General features: G+C 33.4%; 1 protein-coding gene across 2 annotated transcripts in view; it reads left to right on the forward strand.

Moving 5' to 3' along the window:
• Nucleotides 1–26,117, forward strand: part of LOC145278013 (monocarboxylate transporter 9-like) — a 71,297-nt gene that overhangs the window by 19,808 nt on the left and 25,372 nt on the right. Inside the window, exons 4-6 of one of the 2 annotated variants that reach the window (XM_080130195.1) lie at nucleotides 1,518–1,784; nucleotides 7,456–7,550; nucleotides 24,008–24,194. In XM_080130195.1, coding sequence (XP_079986321.1) covers nucleotides 1,518–1,784; nucleotides 7,456–7,550; nucleotides 24,008–24,194 — 549 coding nt within the window. The remainder of the gene's footprint in view (nucleotides 1–1,517; nucleotides 1,785–7,455; nucleotides 7,551–24,007; nucleotides 24,195–26,117) is intronic. The other variant, XM_080130196.1, reaches the window with a different exon arrangement.

A 26,117-nucleotide genomic window follows, 5' to 3' on the forward strand; every position in this document is an offset into this window, starting at 1 on the left:
AAATTTATTGATCGAAATAAGCACCATCAGAATTAGCGCATGTTTTGTCAACATAAAACAAGTGTAATTGTGCCACTAACGTAAAAATCTTGCGTTGCGGTGGCGATTAAATCGGTGATGACGTTTTTGATATCGCTTAGGCTTTTAAAACATTTCTTAGGCAGAAAATTGTTGAGATAATTCCAAAAATGGTAGTCGATGGGTGAGACGTCTGGAGGGTATGGCGGATGAGACAGAGTTTTGCAGCCCAATTCATTCAACTTCAGCAGGGGCGGTTTAGCAAAATTCGGTCGGGCATTTTCGTGGAGGAAAATTGGGCATTTTATGTTGTCTAATGATGGGTGTTGTTATCGAAGTTTCTAATGCATTTCATCCATTTGTTGACAGTAAATTATCCTAGATATAACACTAAACTGATCTCAAACGTTACATTTTGCTCTATACCTTATAAGGGTACATGCATAAAAACCAGGAAAGTGTGTAGATTTTTTATTTTAAAGTTTGTCTCCATAAATTAAAATATAATACATATGCGTATTTTACGACCGGGCAACGGGGTGTGTCCTGCTAGTATACGAATAAAACATCCCCAAACCCTTACTCTTAATTGTTGTAAACTCTTAAAAATTTAGTATATTATTGCTATACATCTTATGAGATGACTGACCAATTTTATGATTTCAAGTTCAAAGCAACAGCTACAGCAGGAATTGGAATACACCCTACTCAAGCCGGATTGTGGTCTTAAAACATGCAATCTTGACGTGAGGACACTTTAGAATAACGATATGCAATAAAACTCTGTTTTAAAATTGAAAAAAATACCACAGAAACATATGTAATGATTCAGACTTTGGGACTATCTTGCATGAATCAAACATCAGTTTTTTAATGACATAAGAGATTCAAGGAAGGCAGGGTATCTTTGAGAAATAAGGCAGAAGTAAGGAAGACCGAACACTAGAGTTGATTGGCCAAATAAAGAATGTCATGTAAAATGACCGCCATGTGTCTATAGAGACAATAAGTGCATAGTTTGATGTCAGTGTGAGAACTGTACACAATTATTCGCGAGGAACTGAAGATGCGGAAGATTTACGCGAAGTTTGTCTCAAGGGTGCTCATAACAGATCAGAAAGAAAAATATTGTTATCACTGAAAAGAGATAGTCGAGCAGATCAATTCACATCCCTATAATCGAGACCTTGTTCACTGTGACTTTTAGTTAGTCTTTAAGCTGAATGAAAACAGGTTGTCGTTATAAAATAATTGAGGAGATTTAAGAGGATGCCATTGACACACTCGTACAAAAGGACTTTCATATGACCTTTCAAACTTTTGGGAACAGTACAATAAGTGCATTGCAGCCGAAGGAGATTACTTCAAAAGGTGACTAGAGTTTAATATATGTCCTTACAAAAAAGTATGAAAACTTATTGAAGGCACTTCGCATCATCGTGTCTCACTAATCGTATCATTTTCTGTTGTAATCTAAACATGTTTAATTTTTATTTTAGGTGGTTCTATGGGAATGGCATATTTTGCAGGTAACACGATTCTTGTGTCATACTTTAAGAAAAAGCGTTCAATCGCAGTTGGAATCGTTTGTTTTGGTGGCGGCTGTGGTGTCTTCTGCTTCAACTACTTATTAGAAAAAAGTATTTCGTTTTATGGAATGCGAGGAACCTTCCTTCTATTAAGTGGGATATATTTAAATATCATTGTTTATGGGTCTTTGTGTCGGCCCCTTTCCTACTGGACAAGCATAAAGAACAATATCAAAGGTAAGCGTTTCGTTTCACAGAAATGTAAATTGATTATATTTCGTATCATCTGGATTATTCGGACTATTGTTCCCATCTTAAGTGTTATTTTCATATCGTTCCAGCCGATGTAATTTACGACCATCATTCAGTTTTATCCTTTCAAACTCGGAAATCTGTGCAGAATTTCGAACGGAATCCTTTATTTCATTCACGTAAATAGCATGCTCTCGTTCCGTCAGCCATGACTGGGTAGAAGTCTTAAGTAATTCTCTATTGTATTCTTAGTATCGCTCGCGGCGAGTATTCAAACTTCAAGCCTCAGAAGTATCATTTAGAAATGAATTTTACTTGGTGCTTTATTCGTTACGCCACGGCTGATTAAGGACAATTAATGTGTTCGACAAGATACACACGAAGTAGGTCGAAAGTCACATCGGGCGAAACGTTTAAAGAGCAACACTCAAAATGAAAACAATAGTAGAAAATTAAAAAAAAGATATCAATACTCATCTTCCAGATTTAGACCCATTTATGATCTTGTTTTAAAACTATGATGTTTGTGTAAAAATGCCAATAATCTATATATTAATACCGGTATTCGCTTCGACCGTAATCATCCTGACTATCCCTTAAAAGGAAAGTGGAATATTGTTTTAAAACTATGATGTTTGTATAAAGATGCCAAAGATCTATCTATTGATACCTGTATTCGCTTCGACCGTTATCATCCTGATCATCCCTTCAAAGGAAAGTGGAATCTTGTTTTAAAACTATATTTTTCTAAGAATGCCTATAATATATACTGATCTGGATTAAGGAAATTTGTAGATATCCTACAACCTGATGGTTCTAATGATGCTAATATATTAACTTCTTGTTTTTAAATAAATACATAGAAGTTTAATCCAAGTTTGCTGCAAGTCAATATTTTCTCCTACTCTCTATGTGTGCCTAAATCTAAATGCAGATTCCACGAACAATGGTTTTTTTCTTAGAACGGTCTGCCTGTAGAACTCTGCTTAGCTACCTGCTTTCCAGCTGGATATAATATGCTCGTCTACAATCCAATGTAAACAAGTTGTTATTGAGCCGCCCCCAAAATAATCCAGTAATACCCAATTTTCCCATTAACGATTACTAAGCTGTTGTTTTGATGACCATCGTACACCCATTCCCCCTTATTCTCTAGTAACCTTCAGGCTTTGATAAATAGTTACTCCTCTGTAAAAAGAAAGAAGGTCGGCTCTCTCTACCGAGCTAGAAATCTTTACACCGGCCAGTATCTAATATCTCTACAAAGCGACTATTTGCCCATGCATAAAGTATCAACGTTTATAGCAACAATCATACCAATTAGAATCAGAATTAATCCTAAAATTCCATTCAAGATCAACTAAACCATGAATAGCTAGACAATAGTCATATATTTACACAAATTAATTTATTTTCCGTAATTCTTTTTAATTGCTTAATATAAAATACCCATAAACCCATACGACATAATTACGTTGACATACTGGTTCCCGTTGGATCACTGAATTTAATCAACGTTGAACCTGGTCAGTACTAAATTGGTGACCACTTGGGACTTCCAGATGCTGTGCTCTCCGCTTATCTCAGCATTGTTTCCAGTCGTCCTGGTTTTCTCCTTGCCACTGGACCCAAACAGTGTCTATTCAGGAAAGGTGTGGTTAGGAATTGCGCGACCCTTGCCTCACAATTACACGCGCAACTGTCCCTATACGAGACTGAACGGAGGCATCGATCGATCGACCCATAAACTTAAACTTTGCACTCTTATATAAAAGTCTGTGTGTATGTGTGTGTGTCTGTGTGTGTGTGTCTGTGTGTGTCTGTGTGTGTTCCTTCCCTATAGGTTCTGAAACGGCTGAGCCTTTCCTTTGCAAATTTCACACAACGCTAATGTCTGGCAGTGTTCTTAAATGGTATTTGTACGGAAATACATCCGATAAGTATCGAAAATCGAAAATATCCGATCTCAAAAATAGTCTTTTCTCACTTATAGATAAAAAAAGAAAATTTTTACGTTACACCGGTCATGGGAAATAAGATCTCAGTAAATCATTTTTACTTACCCCCCCCCCCAACAAAAAACAGATTTGTTGACATCTGGCATATAGCTCAGAGGAAGAGCATTCGGCTACAGATCTAATGGTCGTTAGTTCAAGCCCGGGTATACCTCACCATTTTTTCTTATTAGCGAGTTCAATTTACGATAAAAGGAGAGGTACCATTTAAAACCATCGCAAATCATTTCTTTGTTTGCATATTTTAAAGCTAAACATTAATTAGAAGTGACTTTTTCAGGGTATTAATCGTCAAGCTCAAATTTCAGATGACGTGATATTGTAAACAAACACAGACGGAATTTAATGAACAACATTATCATTATTATTTTTATTTTGTTTTATGAATTAGTTCACCGGGCAAATTATTGCTCGTAATGCATAATAATCAATAGAGGATTGATTTTATAATAATACATACAACATCTATATTAATTAAATGTTTCAGTGTATTGTACGATCGGACAACGCAAGGTGTCACTCTAGTAAATTCTGTCAATTGCCCTAATTCTCTGAACTGAAGTAATTCTTAGTCTCTCTTCTATTTACAATCCTTAATGTGTTTGCAAATATAAGCTGAATTATTCAATGCCGAAAATTCTAGCTTGATAATACATTCGTGTCAATGTATATGAGTGTATATGTATACTATACATTTTGTGTATGTATTTAGCTGTTTCCATATATGTATGTACGTTTTTGTGTGTGTTTACTACTACCTGCATCAATTTTACCCCAGAAAACATTAATATAATAGTCTGATTTATTTACCCGAGTACAAACTCCTCCCCTCGCCCCACTCTCTTTTTTCTTATTCATCCCATCCTTGCCCAGTTCGTGACCAACACTTTCTACCCAACTCACACGCCACCCGCTTCATTCCTTTTCACTACAGTTCTCATGCTAACAACCTAGACCTACCCTTATTCATGATATTTTGAAAAATATAATTTTTTAATACAATAATTGTTGCTTGTGCAGCAGCATTGCTTCCAACAAAGTCTTCATCAGATGATGATTCTGATTTCAGGCATAGTTTCGCGGCCGAAGCATCATTAGCACTAGCACAGTGCGCCCCAGCAGTATCTCACGATACCACCAGACTTTGTTGGGTTGCTGTCATTCTGTGCGATTGCCATATCACCGATGATGCATATAGCCTTGTTTTGTGTTTTCTTTATGTATTTTTCTTTTCTGATATATAAAGACCAAGATTATTCAAGGACGTGGAGGTTGAGTTCGCAATAAAACCTCAGCATCCGACTTTTATTTATGATGATCTTTATCAGCATGTATTTTTATTTATTTATCTTTATTTTTTATGTTGATTTCTATTCATTCCAATTTATTTTGATTCCGCCTTAAACTTCCTACCCCTTTCCTCACAACTAACTATTTTCCTTTTGGCCATGGAAGGAATATTGTGTAAAATAATACACTTTTGTATATAAACGCCAAACAAATCTTTCACCCCTAAACTTTATAAAATATTTAAAAATCTATATAAATCTTCTAAAAATTAACAAATTCTCTTCAATCTATAAAATTTACAATCTCAGTTTTTTTCAGCAGAACTATCAATCTGATCTTGAAATAAACTATAAATCTAAACGATCTAAATATTCTTACACCATATCTACGGATGTACATACGAATAATGAATTTACAGAATTTAGCAATTTTTAACCAGTTTCATTGATTGGATTTTGTTATTTTGTAACACCATTCTCACACTTGGACATCAATTTTAATACCATTTATTGGCATTTGTATATATTTCTATATAATCTTTCTAACATTAACTTGTTTCGAACTTTGAAGCTTTAAATTTTGCGCTGACTAGCAATTTTATAGCAACTCTGTATAAAATCCGTTTTCCTATGATGAAAAAAGCAAAATGGTTGAAACGTCATGGAATAAGACAATAATTCACTTTATCATGCGTTCCTTATTTTATGAACGATAAATATTGTAAATTATAATTTGCATGATTATGCCTCCTTTTATATATTGATATTCTATCTTGAATATTGAGCATTTTTTATCAAAATGAGATTAATCTATAGATATTAATACTAATATTTATATTTCTGATTTAAAAAATTTAATTAAAAAAAATGAATATGTATGTATGTGCGTGTAATGTGCGTGTGTTCAGAAAGAAATTAACCTCATTGAAACACATTTTGAAATATATTTTGTACTATTTAATGATCTAATAAAATTTACTTAATACTGTTTTTTTATTTGCTTTTTAAAACAATAAGATTACATAAAAATGATGATTTTTTATCAACATATGCAACGGTTAATATATCATTTCCAATGTAACAAACGCTCATGTTAGTAAATGTAAAATGTACTAAATAAATATTATAACATGAGCTGGTTGTTATTTAATGATTAATTTCTCTTCAGTGTATTTAAAGGGAAAAAAAGTCGTGATTCCAAAATATAGTTAACGAGTTAAAAAAAAATATGGCGAAATAAAAACAGAAATAGACAACGAATAATTTTTATCAAATTGAACAAATTTCATCTTTTATCGACTCGCATGGCTTTTTAATTTTATCACTTTTTTGAGTGTTTGCTTTTTGTATTTTTTTTTAATCCTTGCTTCGGTGGCTTGTAAAAACAAATCCAACATTGTCCGACTATGTGAGGTCGAAATGTATATATCTATAAAAGTTAACATGTCTGCGTGTGTGCGTGTGTCTACATTTCCCTACGTAATAACTCTGTCAATTTTTAGTCTACAGACTCAAAATTTGATATAAAGGGTACTGAAATTTGGGAAAATCTTTGTGGTCGATTTTCTGCAAGTAATTTTTCTGTTAAATGGTCAAAGTTTAACGATTTGACCTTTGAGAAGTCTATTAAACTCCTCCGACAATTTCAGGTCTTTGCACTTGAAATTTTATATATATGTTCCTTGGACATGGATCTAACTTAATAACTTAATTTCAGCCCAAAACAATAAATGTTAAGGGTCATAATAGGGGCAAAGTTTTAAAAAATTGACCGCTTTTTTTTTGGCTCAACATACACTTCCAAACACCCGGATAACGCCAGGCTGAAATGCTAGTATTCGATATAGTACAAAGTCTCTTTACATAAAGAAGTTTCAATTAATAAAAAAATATATAAATCAGTAGAAAATTAAATTTTCAGGCAATTAATGATAATTATTTGTTGTGTTATATTTTTCAGTTGTTAAATATGTTACATGGAATTTTTGCAAAGCATAAAATAAGGCGTCATGTTAAATGTGTTTTGTACAAGCCTGTGAGGCAATGATAGAAAATATGAAGAAAAAAAACAATTTAAAAAGATGATTACATTTTATTCTGTTGGTGTAAGTTATTTGTTATAAAATTGATTTCTTGCAATTTTTAGTTAACTATACTGCACAAGGCAAAACACCATTAGTATGTACGCAGTAGTACGTAACTATTGAATCTGTCACAGCATTAATCTAATTTAATATTATGTTTGATATGAAGTTTTCTTTACATCACGGATAAAATAGTAAATTATACAACAAACGTTCTTCATCTTTTGTTTATATTTGTGTTGCATTTTTTTTTTTTACCATTTTACAGGCATGAAAGAAAACAGTACCAAAGTTCTACAATCTGAAACAAACCAAGGATTCGAATCAGAAATGGAAAATATAAAAACCGAAAACAAATCAAGCGTGAATATTGTTTTTTACTTTAAACTTTCTTAAACTAAGAGAAACGGAACTGAGGCGTAATGGATAAAATACTTGGTTAACTTTAGTTACAAGTGTCAGTCGACTGGAGGTTGAAAAATTCAATCCTCGGCGCGAGTTATAGTCAAAATAATATTGCAGAATTACTTGAATTCTTCCAGATCATGGCTGACGAACCGAGAGCGTGTTACATGGATTAAAAAGTGTTATGTTCGAAATTTTGTGATAATTCTAGAGTTCGACAGCAAGAAGTCCTCGTTCGAAAAAATACATCTGAAGATAGTCGGAAGTTACATCGGCAGAAATGTTGTGAAAATAACACTCTATATGAGAAAATAAGTCCAAATAATCCATACTAACACGAAATGAAATAGTATGAATAGATAGCATGTTTGTGTTCACTATCTATATATCTATAAAAGTAAACGTGTCTGTCTGTCTGTCCGTCTGTCTACATTTCCCTACACAATAACTCTGTCAATTTTCAGTCTACAGACTCCAAATTTGATATACAGGTACTGAGATTTGGGAAAATCTTTGTAATTCGTTTTCGGCCAGAGATTTCGCTGTTAAGGGGTCAAAGTTCAACGCCTTGACCTTCAGGAACTTTACCAAACTTCTCCGCCAATGTTGGGTCTAAAAACTTGAAATTTTAGACATGGATTCCTTGGACATGGATCTAGCTTAATAACTTGATTTGAGCCCAAAACAATAAATGTTAAGGGGTCATAATAGGGGTCAAAGTGAAAAAAAATTGACCGCTGCGGTCTCTACCAAATTACTGGTCTAAACATTTGAAATTTTACATAAAGGGCATTCAGAGATAGGGCAAGATTTTTCATCGGTTTGGGTCGAAAATTTGAGCTACCAATATATAAATGTATGTATGTTTGTATGTCTGCCTAAAAACTTCGACAGAGGCGACGAATTTTCACAAGATCAGTATCGTTTTTAAGCTCGACCTTTCAGACTATAAATATCGAAACATTGGCTAAAAACATAGATTTCTTCACCTTCCACTGTGCACTTTTAAAAAGGGAGGGGTCGCTTTCTTCGCCGATATTGTCGAAAGTCATCCCTTTCGATTGTCTAGCCTTAATTTTAACCTACGTCACTTCCGGTTTGGCGGGGTTTGTAACAGTAAATACGTCATGTTTTTTTTCATTCTTTTCCTCCTTCGCGGTACGGGTTTGAGCCTGCTTTCCTACTACCACTTTTTTTGGCTAAACATACACCTCAAAACACCCGGGCAACGCCAGGCTGAAATGCTAGTTATTTAATAATTTAATTCCCAAGCAGTTCATAACTACTCCTTGATACACTATCAGTTACTAGTTTTATCCGGTTTCCGTTGCTATATATCTAGAACGATTAAAATATTGTGAGATTTAGTATCAAAAGACTTAGTATTTACATGACAGAGTACGTATCTACACTGAATGTATTTATGTATTGTTGTTATTGGCGAATGCTTTAGAAACATTTGGAACGGAATTAATTCACTTTAAACTAGAGTGGCTATATCTATCTTTGTGCATTATTATGAAAAGGTTTACTTAGTTTAAAATATACTTATGTAATAGTTTCAGTTATGCTATGTTGATTCTCTTAAATGTATACATGTATCGAGTTACAAGAAGAATTAAGGGGATCTTAAAATATATCACAATGCAAGAAATAGAAGATTGTCAGGGTTGAGAAGCTAAGACAAATGCAAGTAATTATATATATATATATATATATATATATATATATATTTGTGTGTGTGTATGTGTGTATGTATATATACTTTGTGATGTTTGTGGGAAGGAACACTATCAAAGTGCTCGATTATAAAGAAGAATTAAATATAATAGCATAAATATTTATTTTATATTAGTATATATGATATTATAATATATATTATAATATATAATATAATATACTAGCGGGGATACCCGGTGTTGGACGGGGTTTGAGAGGTGTGTGTGTGTGAAAGGGAGGTTGGTAAAGTAAAGAATAAGCGAAGTAATAAGCCTGCTTCAATATTAAAATAAACGGACCCCCCCAAAAAAAAATAAACTGCGAACAAATGTAAAACCTGTTTTAAAAAAATCGGAAAAACAAAAGGCAAATAAGGGTAAGAAATGAGGAACGTGTTCGGAAAAACAAAACAAAAAAAAAACACAGCGAAAAGCGAAAAAAAAAAAGAAGAAAATGGCATAAATAACCCTTCGTAAATTCCATTCCAGTTTTTTTAGCAACTACAAAATAATGTTTTAAATGTTAATTTTATAAAATAAAGAAATGGAAAGAATTTTTTTTTCAGTGTATAAATATTGAGAAAAAATGGTAATTAAGCAATGTAAAAGTAAGCATGGAATAATAATTATTGTTTGTAGGAATGTCGCTATCGGTTAATTCCATGGTGCGTTTCACCCAATAGGAAGCATAGAACGGAAAGGCACGGTAAAATTTCATTCCAGGTTTTTTAAGCAACTACCAAGTGCAGAAAACCGAAACCGGCGTTCGTTCGTAACTGTCCCTTGTAAACGATCCCGCAACGGTGTAAGTGGTGACAGGGGGTAGGAGGAATTAATTAGAGAGAAAAGATTTTACTACTTCCATTGATTTTAACCGATTTTGGAAGTGAACTCTCAGCAGAATAAATATAGGAATCTACGATTATCGAGGAAGTTGAGAGGTAATATGCCTATAACACGCCTCACGTAATATACTGCAGTTTGTGCATATTACATTTGTATGAAATGTCTTGATTTTTAATCCTATTAAGGTCAAAATCAAAGGGGAAAAATGAGTACATTCTATATATATATATATATATATATATATATAGAGAGAGAGAGAGAGAGAGAGAGAAAATAAAAAGGAACAAACCGTATTATGTGTTCATCAACGTTTCGTCTTTATTTCGAGACTCGCAATAAAGCCGAAACGTTGATGAACACATAATACGGTTTGTTCCTTTTTATTTTCTCTATTTTGTCGGAATACTATTTCCATTATTTTCATCCATTATATATATATATATATATATATATATATATATATATATATATATGTGTGTGTGTGTGTGTGTGTGTGTGTGTGTGTGTGTGTGTATATATATATAGGGATAAGTTCATATAATATATTTTATATATATAAATTTATTTAAATATATATATAAATTTATATGTATATATAATATAGTGTCTAAATTTATTGTACATTTATACATCAAAATTACTCCCACACACTAACATAAATAAATAGATGAAAATATTTTTTATTTATTTATTTTTTTTTTACACAGTGATCACCACTTATCAAGGCCCGGAAGCCACTCAGGGATAAGGGTTATTGCAAGTACATTAAGTTAGTGAGGAGATTTGCTGAAGTGTTTACTTAAGGGGGCGGTTCATTAGGAATTTGTTAACATTGGACTTGAAGACATCCAAATTGTAGTCCGGAGGGAAGCAGACAGACGGAACAGAGTTCCACAGGCGTGCAGTTCTAAGAAAGAAGCTTTGTTCATGGAATCCGCGTTTTGATTTAGGCACAGATATAGAGTGGGGGAAATTTTTCACAGTGGATTCAGCGAGACGGGTGTTTCTCGTGAAAGATTGGCGAGGGGGGACCAGAGATTGGAGTTCAGACGAGCATCTGCCATGGAAATAACGATAAAACAAGGACAGGCTCGCAACGTCTCTTATTCCATAAATTTTATGTCTACTTTTTTGTGCATTATTGTAAACAGTAATGTGACGATCCTAAATAGGTAACAGTAGAGCATTTTAATGAAGGAAGACCAGTGGCGAATCAGATTGGATAAAAACAAACTCTAGCGCAAATGATAAAAGCAACCATTATTTGGGGCAGTAGTCAGTTGCTGTTAAGGTCCTGCCTAGTTCACACCTATCGAATGATTTGGGGTCCCTCTTATCAAACGAGCAAGTGGCAACGTAGAAAAAAGAAGAGAAATTACGAAATTCCTCGAATGAATCCGCTTTAGTTTGCTAGTACATCTACATTACATTAACCATCTTGAAAGAGACTTTCAACTGCTCCATTTGTTTTGTGTCGCTTGACTTTGGAATTTAAATTGTCGTAGACTTATATCTATTATGAGATTTCGAAAAAAAAAGTTTTTTTTTATACAAGCATCACCACATTATCAAGGTCAAGAGGCCACTCGAGGATAAGGGTTAAGGAGTGTACAGTAGAAATTGGACAATATAGTAATCAATTCGGTAAATTTATTAACTTATATGGAACGGCTCATCAAGAATTTGTTTACGTTAGACTTGAAGACAAGAATATTGTAGTCAGCCAGAAAGCAGGAAAACGGAAGACAGTTCAACAGGCGTGCAGTTCTAAGAAAGAAGCTTTGTTCATGGAATCTACGTTTAGGTTTAGGCACAGATAAAGAGTGGGGGGAATTATTGATAGTGTTTTCAGCTAAACGAGTGTTTCTTGTGAAAGTTTGGCGAGGGGGTACCATAGACTGAAGCCCAGTCGAACACTTTCCATGAAAATAACGATACACTGTTCCGTCTGCCTGCTTCCCACCGGACTACAACTTGGATGTGTTCAAGTCCAACGTTAACTAATTCCTAATGAACCGCCCCCTTAAGTAAACACTTCAGCAAACCTCCACACTAACGTAATGTACTTGCAATAACCCTTATCCCTGAGTGGCTTCCGGGCCTTGATAAGCGGTGATCACTGTGCAAAAAAAACAAACAAAAAAAACACCAGAGACAAACTCGCAACATCTCTTCTGTGAGAAAGAGGTTGACGGGAAGAGAAAAGGACATCTCTTACGAGGCTACGAAGTCTATTTTGAACTCTATTAAGGCAGGACAAGTCCTTTCTAGCAGCTCCTGCCCAGATGTGGCAACAGTATTTCATCATACGACGTACCTAGCTCTTATATAGATAGAGAATTGCATCAGCAGTGAGATGTCTACTGGATCGATAGAAAGATCACACCATTTTTCCAGCGGCCTTGGCAACAGATTTGATGTACGTGTTACATTTAAGATCAGGAGTAACGGTCAAGCCCAGAAGCTTGTCAAAACTTGAGGCCTCCTGAAGACGAGAGCCATTCATTTCAATTGATGCCAGATGTGGACCAGAGTGTTGATGATGTAAAGGGAGAAGCTTGGTTTTAGATGCATTAAAAGTAACCAGCCACTCCTTCCCCCATTGTACCACGTGCTCAAGATCAGAGGAGAGAGAACTTGGTCGTTTACTGTCTTAGATGTGCTACCATAAATGGTAGTGTCATCAGCATAAATGTCTACAAATGATGTAAGGATGTGATTTGTAAGATCATTAATGTAGATCAGGAAAAAGTTGGGCCCAGGATGGACCCCTGAGGGAATCCAGCATTAATATTTTGAACTTCTGGTTTTTGCCCCTCAACTACTACTCTTATGAACCTATCAGAGAGAAATGATTTAATAATTGAGAAGACATTTCCAGCTATACCATAGCTAGAGATCTTGTGAAGTAAACTTTTATTCCATACCCTATCAAAAGCATTTGATATGTCAAGAGGAATTGCCCTAGAAAGGTTGCCTCCGTCGAGAGATTTGCTAATCCTATGCGATATAACTATAAGCACATCTGGTGTAGATCTAGCAGAACGGAAACCATATTGAGTGTCACTAAGAAGGTTATTTTTGTTGAGATGGTTGATTACTTCTGTATTTAACACAGATTCCAGCAACTTACTCGTGACGCACAGGAGACTTATTGGCCTGTAATGAGAGGGGGATGAGCGATCACCTGAATTCTTAAATACAGGGCATACTGATGAAATGTTCCAGGGTGATGGGAAAGTATTCTCCTTAAGACAACGTTTAAACAGTTTTTTAAGTATGGATGCTAGTTCTGGTTGAAGTTTTTAGAGTACTATAATTGGAATACTGTCAGGGCCTGTAGCTTTACTGGAATCAAGGTTTTTGATTAGCTTGGCAACATCACGTACAGATATATGTATATCACATAGCGTGTTTTCTGATACAGGAGGAAATATTGGGGGTTCGCGGCCTTGGTCGCAAAGGGTAAAATTAGCTGCAAAGTTCTTGGCAAAGAGTTTGGCTTTGTCTGATGCTGACGAGATTACCTCAGGACCATTTATGAGAGCACACGCTTCTGTTCAGGATTCTGTTTGCTATTTGCCAAAACTGGTGGGAACCAAGCCGCTGCTCAGCTACTTTGAACTTGACGGACTGAGCATACAATTTTCTTGCGTTCTTTATTGCTTTCTTACAATGGTTGCTGGCAATCCTGAAAGCGGCTGTAGTTTCCATACATCTATTACGTTGGAAGCAGTGGAAAAAGTGATTTCTGTGCGCAATGGCAACAGCACATTCTGGTGAAAACCATGGCTGGCTGTTAGGTTTTTGCTGGAATTTTTTCGAGGGTATGAAGCGGTCTATACCTACAATTATCCATTCCGTCAAGTCTGATACTATAGAGGACACATCCTTTTTAAACATGGAACGCAGATGTAGATCCGATATAAATGTACGGAAGCTATCCCAGTCAGCCTTTGTGTATCGATATACTGTACGATGGAGAGGTACGTCTGGAGACTTATTACATTTCATTTTTATCTTAATTGATACAAAAGAGTGGTTGGAAGATCCAAGAGGAGACAGAGCAAGACAGTTCAGGGCAAGTTGTGAGAAAAAGGTCTAGTTGACTCGCATACTGGCCGTCATTGTCGGGCACAGGGGTGGGTTCGTGAACAATCTGAGTGAGGTCATAAGCAATGGAGAAATAATGACAGAACCTCCCCTTATCATCGGTCTTGTTTGAGTGGGTCAACCATTCTACGTTGTGAACATTGAAGTCTTCACATACATGAATGGTTGCTGAAGCATAAGCAGATAGGACTTGGTCAATTTTCTCAGATATGTTTTTAAAGATAGTAATTCCGCTGTTGTGGGGGCGATAGAGAGTAAATATAAATGCAGTAGTGTGAGTTAATGCAACCCGGAAGCACATATAGGGTAAGTTAGGATCTTCTCTGGAGATGTCCCTACCACATGGAAAGCCATCTTGAATATAGGCACATATTCCATGCCCATGGCGGTCTTGGAAGTCAGATTTAGAAGTTAAGTTAGAGTATCCCTTAATTGCGAACTCTTTTTGGGAAATAGCTTGTCCAATGCCGGTTTCACTTAAAAATAAAAGGTCTGGTTTAGTCTCCTGTAATTGAGTTTCAACCCCTGAAAGGTCAGGACGTAGACCCTTGATATTGAAGCAGGCGACATGGTAGTGGGGGTCTACGTTGGAAGTTGGAGAACCGGGTTTAATCGTGTATTTTTCTTTAAACTTGTCATGATGGAATTTTGAAATTTGTGGACTAGGTCGTCAGATTTGCTTAGAGCAGGCGAGAGAGGGGAAACTAGGAGAGAAAAAGAAACGAAGAATTTTTTTAATATAATAAGGTAAAGCCGTAACAATTACCCACTAATATGGCATCGAGAGGCCCACCAGAAGCTACTTCACCAAATGGCAATACAGCAGCCCCAGTACTTTGCACCTGTTGATAGGACAGCCTCCTTAGTGGTTAATCCAAGGTTCGGGTCCCTGACTATTAGGCGAATGACGCCAGCTCAGATAAAGCGTTTACCTCCAACCTTACTAGTGACATGGCCACAAGGATAGACATAGAAACAGAAATTTTCACCATCTCTGCCAACTGTTCGCGCAAAATACTGCCAACCTAGAAAACAGCTATTTCTTCTCCCTTTGTCAGAAAAATCACTCATTAAAAAATGAGGACTGAGAGACAAATAAGGAGAAGCGAAAGTAACGGGAGCTGTCGATAACGCATCCACAATGCGTTTTCTATTCTCCATTAGAAATATTTTTTTTATTAAGTATTATACTTAATAAAAGTCTCACGGACTAAAAATGAATACAATTACCTAATCTATTCTTGCAATCAACTTTGTAGATAAATAAACATTTATGGATGAGAAAAACGCTAGCATTTAATAAAACAGAAATACATAAATTAAATACTGAAATAAAATGTAGTTATTAATATTTGAATCTAAAGATAAAAAGTAGGATTAATATAGAAGTCACTTATCTCGAAAAAAAAACACCTCCGTCTCAAAAATGCAAACTGTAGAAAAGAATTTAAGTTTTAATAACAGCGTTTAAAAGACTTTTTTTTAATTAACCGTTAAAAGAAAAGCGTGATCTTATTCTGAACTTTTGCTAGTCACGTTTTAAGAAACTTGCGATATAAAAGAAAAGCGGTTCTTCTGAAAGTCAACTGGTGACGTTATAAGTAATTGCGAGATAAAATGAAAGCAGGATTGAGGGGTGGGAAACATTTATGGACGAGAAAAACGCTAACATTTAATAAAACAGATATACATAAATTAGATACTGAAATAAAATGTAGTTATTAATATTTGAATCCCAAAATAAAAAGTATGATTAATATCACTTATCTCGAAAAAACACTTCTGTCTTCAAAATGCAAACCGTAGAAAAGAATTTTAGTTTTAATAACAGCGGTTTTGTTAACGTTTTTTTAACCAAAGGTGTCGGTTTTATCTTTCTCAAGTAAGAGATTGTTATGTGAATTCTGTTTAAATGTACCGATAATTGACGTAACACCTCCGAAGCATTTCTAAGTTAAAATCGTGATAACATATGTTAATAAAAGTTTGGCGGCGAGGGAGGTCGAAATGTTGTCTGAGGCTCCCGTCGATGGCCCTCTTGACATGCAGATAATTTCTGATTCCCTGAAATATTTCAAAATAGGACCACAAGGAACAGTAATTAATGTAAAATATATATTTAAGCAATTCTTTGTTAACTTAATTTATTTACATGGATACACTGCGTAACACGATAAAATACGTATGTGAGACTCGAACACTGGCACTGACATTTTAAAAACAGTAGCTTTAGTAGTGTGTACTCTGCCTATTCTATTTTTTGTCAACTAATTAACTAATGCATTTATTTGTGTGCAACTCTCAACCTACTATGACCTTTTGAACAGAAAATGCGTTAAGCTGGGTGGGAGAAAAAAGGTTCTATAATATGCATCATAGTAAAAGAGAAGAAAAGAAAGAATCAGAAATTCAAAAAGTGTAATTTATATAAAAAGAATGAAAAGTTACCATGAAAACATAAGTTCAGATCTAGTAATGCTCCTAGACAATACTTTTTTTTAATAAGACGATAGATGTAATTCCAATGATAAATGTAACTTCCGGCCTCCTTCAGATGTATCCTATCTGTGTATCTGTCCAACTGGGTTGCTGATACACATATATGTGTGTACGCTTCACTGGAAACCGTATCTGCTAATTTCTTTATTCAACCCGGCTTACGTCGACTTCTTTCTTTGAAACGTTAATTTAAACATTCTTAAACTGATTTCAAGTGTTGTTCCCCTTCCTCATCGTAATGTAATATAATCATACTGACCCCTTCGTTCTTCTGCCGTCTTTCTGTTCTTTCTTTCTTCTTCTTTCTTTCCTTTTTTCTTTTCTTTTTTACTGCCCTTTCCTATTCCTTTATCTCTTTCTGTTCTTCTCATTTATATCCTGTTAAGCCTTGACAGTCTCTTACCCCCTATCTCCTTCTATTTTGAGTCTAAAATGTCACTTAATGTCACCCCTCCCATCTTAAGTTAGCGATATTATTTTTATAAATAAAAAATATATTTCACTTTTCCATATGAGAACAAGCTGCCTTCAGTGAAAAATAAACGGCAGATGAGTGACTTTTGTTCTTTTTAGTAAACCAACTGTCCAAAACATTTGTATGTTCAGTGTAGCGACTTTGTGATATTTGTCTATATAAATAAAAATATGATATATTTTCGCTTTTGTATTGAGACTTTTGATAACCTAGTTTCCTAATTTTTATTCATGAGTTTTCTCTCCTGATTACCTTTAACTTCGAGTGTTGGTTGGTTGGTTGGTTGGTTGGTTGGTTGGTTGGTTGGTTGTTCTTGTTTCACGGCATATCAACCCCTTTCAGGTTATTTAATGCTGAATCCAAAGAATATATTTGAGACCCTAACAGGTACTACCACTCCGGGTCAGAGTGGGTCTGGGAGCAATGCCAATTAAAGGGTGGCTCCACACACCCAAAAGCCCGCAAGCTGGGGCCTCACCACTGGATATAGTTTAAGGTCATATCCAGATCGAACTTTGAGTGTATACACACACACACACACACACACACACACACACATATATATATATATATATATATATATATATATATATATATAGGTCCATTTTTGTACACACACATGAGGTCTTTCCTCATAGATTCCGAAACGGCTGAGCTTATCATATGCAAATTTCACATAAAGATTACTTATATGTCCAGTAGATTAGATTTGTTTTGTACAGAAAATAATCCGATAAGTATCAAAGATTGAAAAGATCCCATCTTCAAAATAGTTTTTCTCTTTTATCGATTTAAGGAATAATTTTCAAAATATCAATAGTACATAACTATTGAAAATAATGAGCCAGCAACTAAATTAGATGGACGTTGCATTCTAATTTCGTTGACTATCTTTGTCAGTTAGATCAAAATAGAAAAAAACTATTTTTAGTAAAAAGTATAGAATATCTGAAAAAGAAACAGGCAAGCTTGTAAAATGTTTAATAATATTTTTTTTCTGATTACCAGAGGAAAATGGGACACACTTCATGTGAATAAAAAAAAATCAAAATTGATGTTCCTTTAACATTTCAGGTATATCTCTGAAGAGAACAAGGAAAAAACATTGAAGCCACTGGAAATATATCAGGTTACACATTCTAATCAGCCTTCATCCAAATCCAAATATTCATCTCCCTGATTGTCACTGTAGAAAATTAAGTTGCAAGGAATTTAATGGATTTAATAAAATACTCTACGAAATGTAATCAAATTAATGTAAAGATGTAAACATTTGTACTTAGCTACAAAACAAGGTAAAATGCACAAATACGTGAAAACTCTGTAAAATGACTGGAAAAATGTTGAAAAAGATAATGATAATAAAGTGAGATAAAACGTGATGCTTTTTAAATAAAACAATATATAGTGTTCTTCATTTTGTTCTTTACTTGAAGTAAATTGCCTTAAATAATTGTTTTATTTTTAATCCATAAGATTGTTTAAAACCTGTGTTCTCATTTGTAACTTGACGAATCAAAAAGAAATATAAGCTAAATTTCATTTGAATAAAAGTTGACAATTATTGTATATTTTGGTGAAGGAACCAACTTGGAAGTTACGCAAAAACGCGAATATATCTAAGGTTAAAATAATGTCTCTATGTACAACAAGAACAGAAGTTTTTAAACTGCCTGGCGACATAACGATTGGCCAAAGTGTTATTTGGACTTTATTTCTTCATATCATATAAAGTTATGCCATGAAAACGTTGATAAGACTGAAATTTTAGATAGTGATTGCTGTTATGAATTGACATCAGATTCATACATTAAAATTTATTAAATCGGAAATTGAAATACCGCAAAATGTTCAACTTTGATGAAACCTTTTAAGTTCAGAGCCATATTACACGGGGGGGGGGCTTCATTGGCTACAATTTTGGGCAAAGCAAAGAGTATCTACAATGAAGAGAACCGAAGACATTTCAATAAGTATAGCTGTCACCTTTTCGTTGACCTTGACCATTACCCTTTAAACTAGATACCAAAAATAAAATCAGTTCTAATTTGGATCATGACCAATATTTTGACCAAGTTTAGTGATGATTATTCAAGCTATGTGAACTCCAGGCTGTACGAAAATAAACACAGCTATAAACATGACTGAAAGCATAACATCTTCAGTGGAGGAAAAGAAAACAACTATAGTTTTGTGTGATGAGTCATATTGGTAGAATATAAATGACTTTACATGGGAAATATCAAAATTATACAAAAAAGTATATTTTTAAGTTATCCATATAAAATACTAAAGAAGTCTACATAAAATGTATGAAAAAAAAACTGTTTTCTACAAATAATCTCGACTCTGAAATAGACTATAAAATTAAGTCCAATATCCATATAATAAATGATGAAGAATTTAATTGGGAACAAAATGCACTTAACTATATGTTTTGGTGTTCATTGGTTTGGGTGCTACTAGGGTTTAAGTAAGTCATTATGTTGTAGTTGAATGGTTGTCAAACATCTTTAAATATGGCTACCGTTCTCGCGAATGCACAACCTTTATGCTTGTGAAAAATAGTATGATGTTCAGAAGTCTATTGGCATTCATTTGCCACCATTTTTTCTTCTACCCTCAAACGAGGTCACAGGATTCAAACTTTAGAGGGATTTTGACCTTTGGGGCCATAACCTACAATATGTTTATACAACATAAGGATGAAAATATTCAGGGTGGGTAAACGATGGTAGGAAGTGGAGGCAATAGATTATGTGTGTAGCAGCTATTAAAGAGGAGGAGAATGAGAAAGAATGGAAAAGAGAAGCAACTAAAGAGGGGAGAAATAAAAGGAAAATCAATCGGCATAATAAAAATAATTGGAAGGAGGTGGAGATATAAATAAATAGATAAAATATGTACAGAGCCAGATAAATTATTTAGATGCGATTGGAAGAAAAGTGAAAAAATAAAAATAAAACAAGGCCGATAGCCATTAGTCGCGTGCTCTCGTGTAATGAATGAATGCGTGAATGTAGGATTGACATTCTTAAAGATGAACTAAAATGACTGCAAAAATGGGCTGAAATGACTTAAATAAATAACAAGTAAATGATTTAGAATGACTTTAATGAACTTAAGGATGAATTGAATGACCTTAAGAATGACTTGAATGCTTAAAAATAACTGGAATCCTTTAAAAACGGCTTAAATGATCTGGAGAATGACTTGACTGGCTTTGAGACTGACTGGTTGTAAAGTGGGTGATCCTTTTACATTAAATTGATTAAGAAAAGTGATCCCCCACTTTATATAAGTACAACATGTAGTAAGAACAGATGCTACACTTTGATCTTGGCTAAAATACCAAGAAAAGCGTATTTATTTGCTCCTCCACCGAGCAAATAAGGCACAAGGCCGATTTTTATGTGAGGAGTAAAGAGGAAATGGGGACCAACTCCCCGGGGAGTAGGGGAGCTGGATAGTGACAATTGGTATGAAGGGCCGCCCCTACATTGACCAAGGTCCCACATGCGGATCACATATTTCTTTTTTAATTTATCATTATTATATTATTTTTATTTCCGGAAGTATAGCCCATATTTAGAAACGTTTAATTAGCTCTAATTTAAATATTAAAATTCATTGGATTAAGTTGTTAAAAAAACCTTTGTGCAAGGTTCACAATTTTATAGAGATTTGGCCTCCTTAAAGGAATTAATAATAAGCTGTCAATCGAATACAAGTTCTATTTGGACTAGCTTACTGTTTATGTTTCTACGACTCGACATTATGTAGCATTTTATTATTTTTATTAGGTTATTAACTAAAGCAGAGTATGTGGATCACATATTTCTTTTTTTTTCATTTATCATTATTTTTATTTCCGGGAGCATAGCCCATATTTAGAAACGCTTATTTAGCTCTAATTAAAATATTAAAATTCGTTTATAGATTTGTACATTGGATTAAGGTGTTACATTGGATTAACATGTTAAGTTGGATTAACGTGTTAAAAAACCTCTATGCAAGGTTCTCCTTTTACAAGGACTGGGTCCCTTTGAAGGAATTAATAATAAGCTGTCAATCGAAGCGTAATACAAAGTTCTGGGTTTATTCCTTGAATACTATTTGGACTAGCTTATTGTTTATGTTTCTACGACTCGACATTATGTAGCATTTTATTATTTTCTTTCCTATGTAAATATTACCGCATTCTTAAAAACGAACTCGACTTTTTGATCTTTATTGTGAAAAGGACCCTGACCATATTTCTTTGGGAACACATAACACAATTACAAGGGAAATAATTCAGTTATTTTAAAAACAGGGACAATCTAAAAAAACTGCAATGAATACCCCATCGGGTTCCGTTTACTTCAATTTCTTTTAACCTTAAACGTGAAGGACAGACCTAGCTATAAACAGATCCCCGTTGAGAAGACAGTATTCACTTTCGTGAGTATTTTTGCAAAAGAATCCATTGAAAGTGAAGAATGAGACTCACCTTCCCATACAAAATAGATGAAGTTGTAATCCACTGCCTTTAAACATAACAGGGTCAAAAATCCTCTCACAGATTTGTTTTTATCGCATTTATAATTGTTAACGCACAATTTTTTACAGAGTTTGCAATTGTTAAACGCTATTTAACTCCCCTTGGAACTCTCCGGTGTTTTGCAGCCAAAGTTTTATTTTTGCTATTTTTCGTCAAAAAATAACTATTTAATAATATCGCTTTTACCTTATCGTCTTTCAAAACTCTTTGATTATTTTTATTACTGTAACATAACAATAACGTACACACAATTTATTTGTCTTGAAATCCAATATTGAAAATTTCGACTTTCACAATCAGAGTGTTTTATAATAAAAATCTAGCTGTTGTAAGTTTCCTGGATAAATATTTATTTTTTTGTAAAATATTATGTAAAAACAAATGAAAACAATTTTGTTAGATTTTTAAAATTTTTGAAAAAAATATTTTTGATAAACATTTTTATTTGCTTGTTTTATATTATTTGTAAGAAATATTGTTTGTTTTAGTATTTTTGTAAGAAATCTTTTTTTTTATATATTCTGTAAGATATATTTTTGTTTATTTTAGCATTTTTGTAACAACTATTTCTGTTTATTTTTGTATATTCTGTAATGAATATTTTTGTTTATTTTAGTATATTTTGGGGAAATATTTTTGCTTTATTTTAGTATTTTTGTAAACATTTTTGTTTATTTTCATGATTTTGTAAAAAATATTTGTGTTTAGTTTGGCATCTGTTGTGAGAAATAGTTTTAATTTATTTTGGTATTTTTTGTAAGAAATAGGTTTGTTTATTTTGGTATATTTTGTAAGAAATATGTTTTTATATTTTGGTATTTGTTGTAAGAAATAGTTTTGTTTATTTTGATATATTTTGTAAGAAATATGTTTTTATATTTTGGTATGTTTTGTAAGAAATAGTTTTGTTTATCTTGGTATATTTTGTAAGAAATATGTGTTTATATTTGGTATTTTTTGTAAGAGATAGTTTTGTTTATTTTGGTATATTTTGGAAGAAATATGTTTTTATATTTTCGTATTTTTTGTAAGAAATAGTTTTGTTTATTTGGTATATTTTGTAAGAAATATGTTTTTATATTTTGGTATGTTTTGTAAGAAATAGTTTTGTTTATCTTGGTATATTTTGTAAGAAATATGTTTTTATATTTTGGTATGTTTTGTAAGAAATAGTTTTGTTTATTTGGTATATTTTGTAAGAAATATGTTTGTATATTTGGTATTTTTTGTAAGAAATAGTTTTGTTTATTTGGTATATTTTGTAAGAAATATGTTTTTATATTTTGGTATTTGTTGTAAGAAATAGTTTTGTTTATTTTGGTATATATTGTAAAAATATTTTTTTATATTTTTGTATTTTTTGTAAGAAATAGTTTTGTTTATTTGGTATATTTTGTAAGCAATATGTTTTTATATTTTGGTATTTGTTGTAAGAAATAGTTTTGTTTATTTTGGTATATTTTGTAAGAAATATGTTTTTATATTTTGGTATGTTTTGTAAGAAATATGTTTTGTTTATTTGGTATAAATATATTTTTATATTTTGGTATTTTTTTGTAAGATATTAGGTAAAAGATGAATAGGTAAGAACTGCTTATCTTTATTTATTCCTTTTCTTTCCGTTAAGAATAGGGGCACGATATTTTTTTTTTGATTTTGGTTGACTAAATGGCAGCTGTCAACAGAAAAGCAAGATGCTAAGGGTCAGAGAAAGTGGAAGGAAGTTGCTTAACCGAGTGGATGTCTGCGATATATTTTATGATGGAGACCAGGGGCGTGCAGAGAGGATTGCTAGGGATGGCCAAGCACCTGCCCCTTTTGCTTCTACATTTCAGAGAAATGTATTATAGAGACCTTCCCCCACACCTCCGAGACGATATTCATTACTATATCTTTGCCGCAGTTTCTCACTTGAGCATCTGCCCTGAAAACGTTTTTGCACGTCACTGATGGAAAGGAATGATTTCTTATAAAATTTCTATAAATTCAAATAAGCATCTATCTAATAACTCCTTGCTTGTTCCGTATTTTTTTAATAAAAAATTTCGCACGATTTACTATTTTCAAACTATTAACTATCGTCTGATAAAGTGCCTGAGTGTTTCGCCATATTCTGACAGTTTGTGTAAGCTGCCGGAATATGCCGAAGCAACATTCGCGGAAAAGTATCGCATATTTTTTTTTTTAATAAATTATAAATACATATTTTCTTTCTTTTCAGGAAAATGAAGTACGCAACTCAGCCAATGTTACTGAAAACATTACATATTCCACTGAGAGACGCCTTTCAAAAATCAGTGAGAGGATTTCTCATGGGTTCAAATCGCTATTCTCCAATCTCTTTGATCCTGTTGTGTTTAAGAGCAGTGGTTTACAACTTCTTCTATTCATTTATTTTGTCTGGGCAGGTGAGTCTCATTCTTCGCTGTCAATGGATTCTTTTGCAAAGATAGCTACGAAAGCGAATACCGTTTTGTTTATTTTATTATGCAGACGTGGTCACGCATGCCTTTACGCGGATCTGTTTATAGATAGGTCAGTCCTTCACGCATGAGTTCAAAAGAAATAGGATAAAACGCAACCCGATAGGATATACATTGTACTTTTATAAGACAGGTTAATCAGGAAAAGGTGACATTGCAAAGTCATTTAGATACATATGTGTATGTAAGCATGACTTGTAAAACTGTCTGTGTATGTAGATATCCCTACTAAACTACTCTGTCAGTTTTCAGTCTACAGACTCAAGATTTGGCATAAGGGATATTGAGATTTGGGAATATTTTTAATGAATTTTCGGCCAGACATTTGGCTATCAAGGGGTCAAAGGTCAACGATTTGTCCTTTGAACGCTTTATCAAAATTCTCCACTAATTTTGGGTGTAACCACTTGAAATTTTAGATGTCGGTTACGTGGACATGGATGAAACTTTTCAATTTTATTTGAGCCCAAAACAGTAAATGTTAAGGGGTCATAATTGGGGTCAAAATTTTAAAAAATTGGCCTCTGTGGTCTATACCAAATTATTTAGCCAATTTTCGTTCTAGACATTTGAAATTTTATATAAATTATATTCGGAGATAGGGCGAGCTTTTTAATCGTTTTTTGCCGATAATTTAGCTTTCAAGAGGGTCAAAGTTCAAACGATTTCTAGCAAATTATTCAGCCAATTTTTGGTCTATTTGAAATTTTACATAAAGTGTAGTCAATCATGCAGCAAGCTTTTTAATCAGTTTTGGGCCAAAAAGATGTCAAAGTTGATAGAGCTGACCTTTGCAGACTCTACCACACTCCTCTGCTAATTTTGGGTCTAAACACTTGAAATTTTAGATGTAGGTTACCTGGGCATGAGTTAAACTTTTTAATATATATATATATATATATATATATATATATATATATATATATATATATGCACATAAAGTTATTAACAGTACACAGGGTCCGAGGAAAGCCACGCTGAACTCGTAGTATTTATATAAAAAGTATTTCTTAAAACAAGGATAGAGAATTAATAATAAGCTGTATGTTTAACCGTCATCGTAACCGAACACTATTTAGTTTAGCTTACCTTTTTTACAGAGAACAAATGTGTAGATTGTTTTGTGAATCTGCTCGTTGAACAGGTGTACTTAGTAAGATAGTTTATGTAATTTTTATTAACCTGTTTACACATACTTTCGCTGAAGAACCTGTATGCGCGTTACTGGGCTTCAGAAGTCCGTGAAGTTTCTTTTCATATGTGGGCTACTTGCTGAAGGGAATGCTGGCCGAGACGTTCAATGTGCTTGCTTTTTTGCATGACAAAACCGAAAGAGAAAGCCCTGTATTTAATTTTTATACAAAACGACGGAATTTTTTTTTTATCTACAGACTTGATATTTTGTTTATAGGGTACATGGACACTTAGAAAACGTTTTAGTCAGTTTTCATCCGGAAAAGAGCAGTAGCTAAAGGGCCATAATTGAAATTTGGTACTTAGGTATCATCATTTTATTTTTTTTTATCTGTTTGTCAACTGATTCACAATGTTTTAAAAGACTTTTTGATGATCATGGTAAGCTGGTCTAATCGTTACCGTACTTGTATCTCTGTGTTAAGGTTTTCCTTTCGATATCAGCTCGAGAACTTTTTTTACTTACAAGAAGTGAACTGTTTGGAAAAAACAATACTCGCATGCATCTCTCAGTTGCTTTCCGTTATTTTACTTCATTGTTTTAAAGGAATTTAACGTTACGTTTAACTCCAGGTAAATCTACTATATATATATATATATATATATATATATATATATATATATATATATATTAATGCATATATATACATATAT

The sequence above is a fragment of the Euprymna scolopes genome, chromosome 6 (genome assembly GCF_053919585.1).
Source record: "Euprymna scolopes isolate OS-2025 chromosome 6, ASM5391958v1, whole genome shotgun sequence".
In the NCBI taxonomy this organism is placed as follows: domain Eukaryota; kingdom Metazoa; phylum Mollusca; class Cephalopoda; order Sepiida; family Sepiolidae; genus Euprymna; species Euprymna scolopes.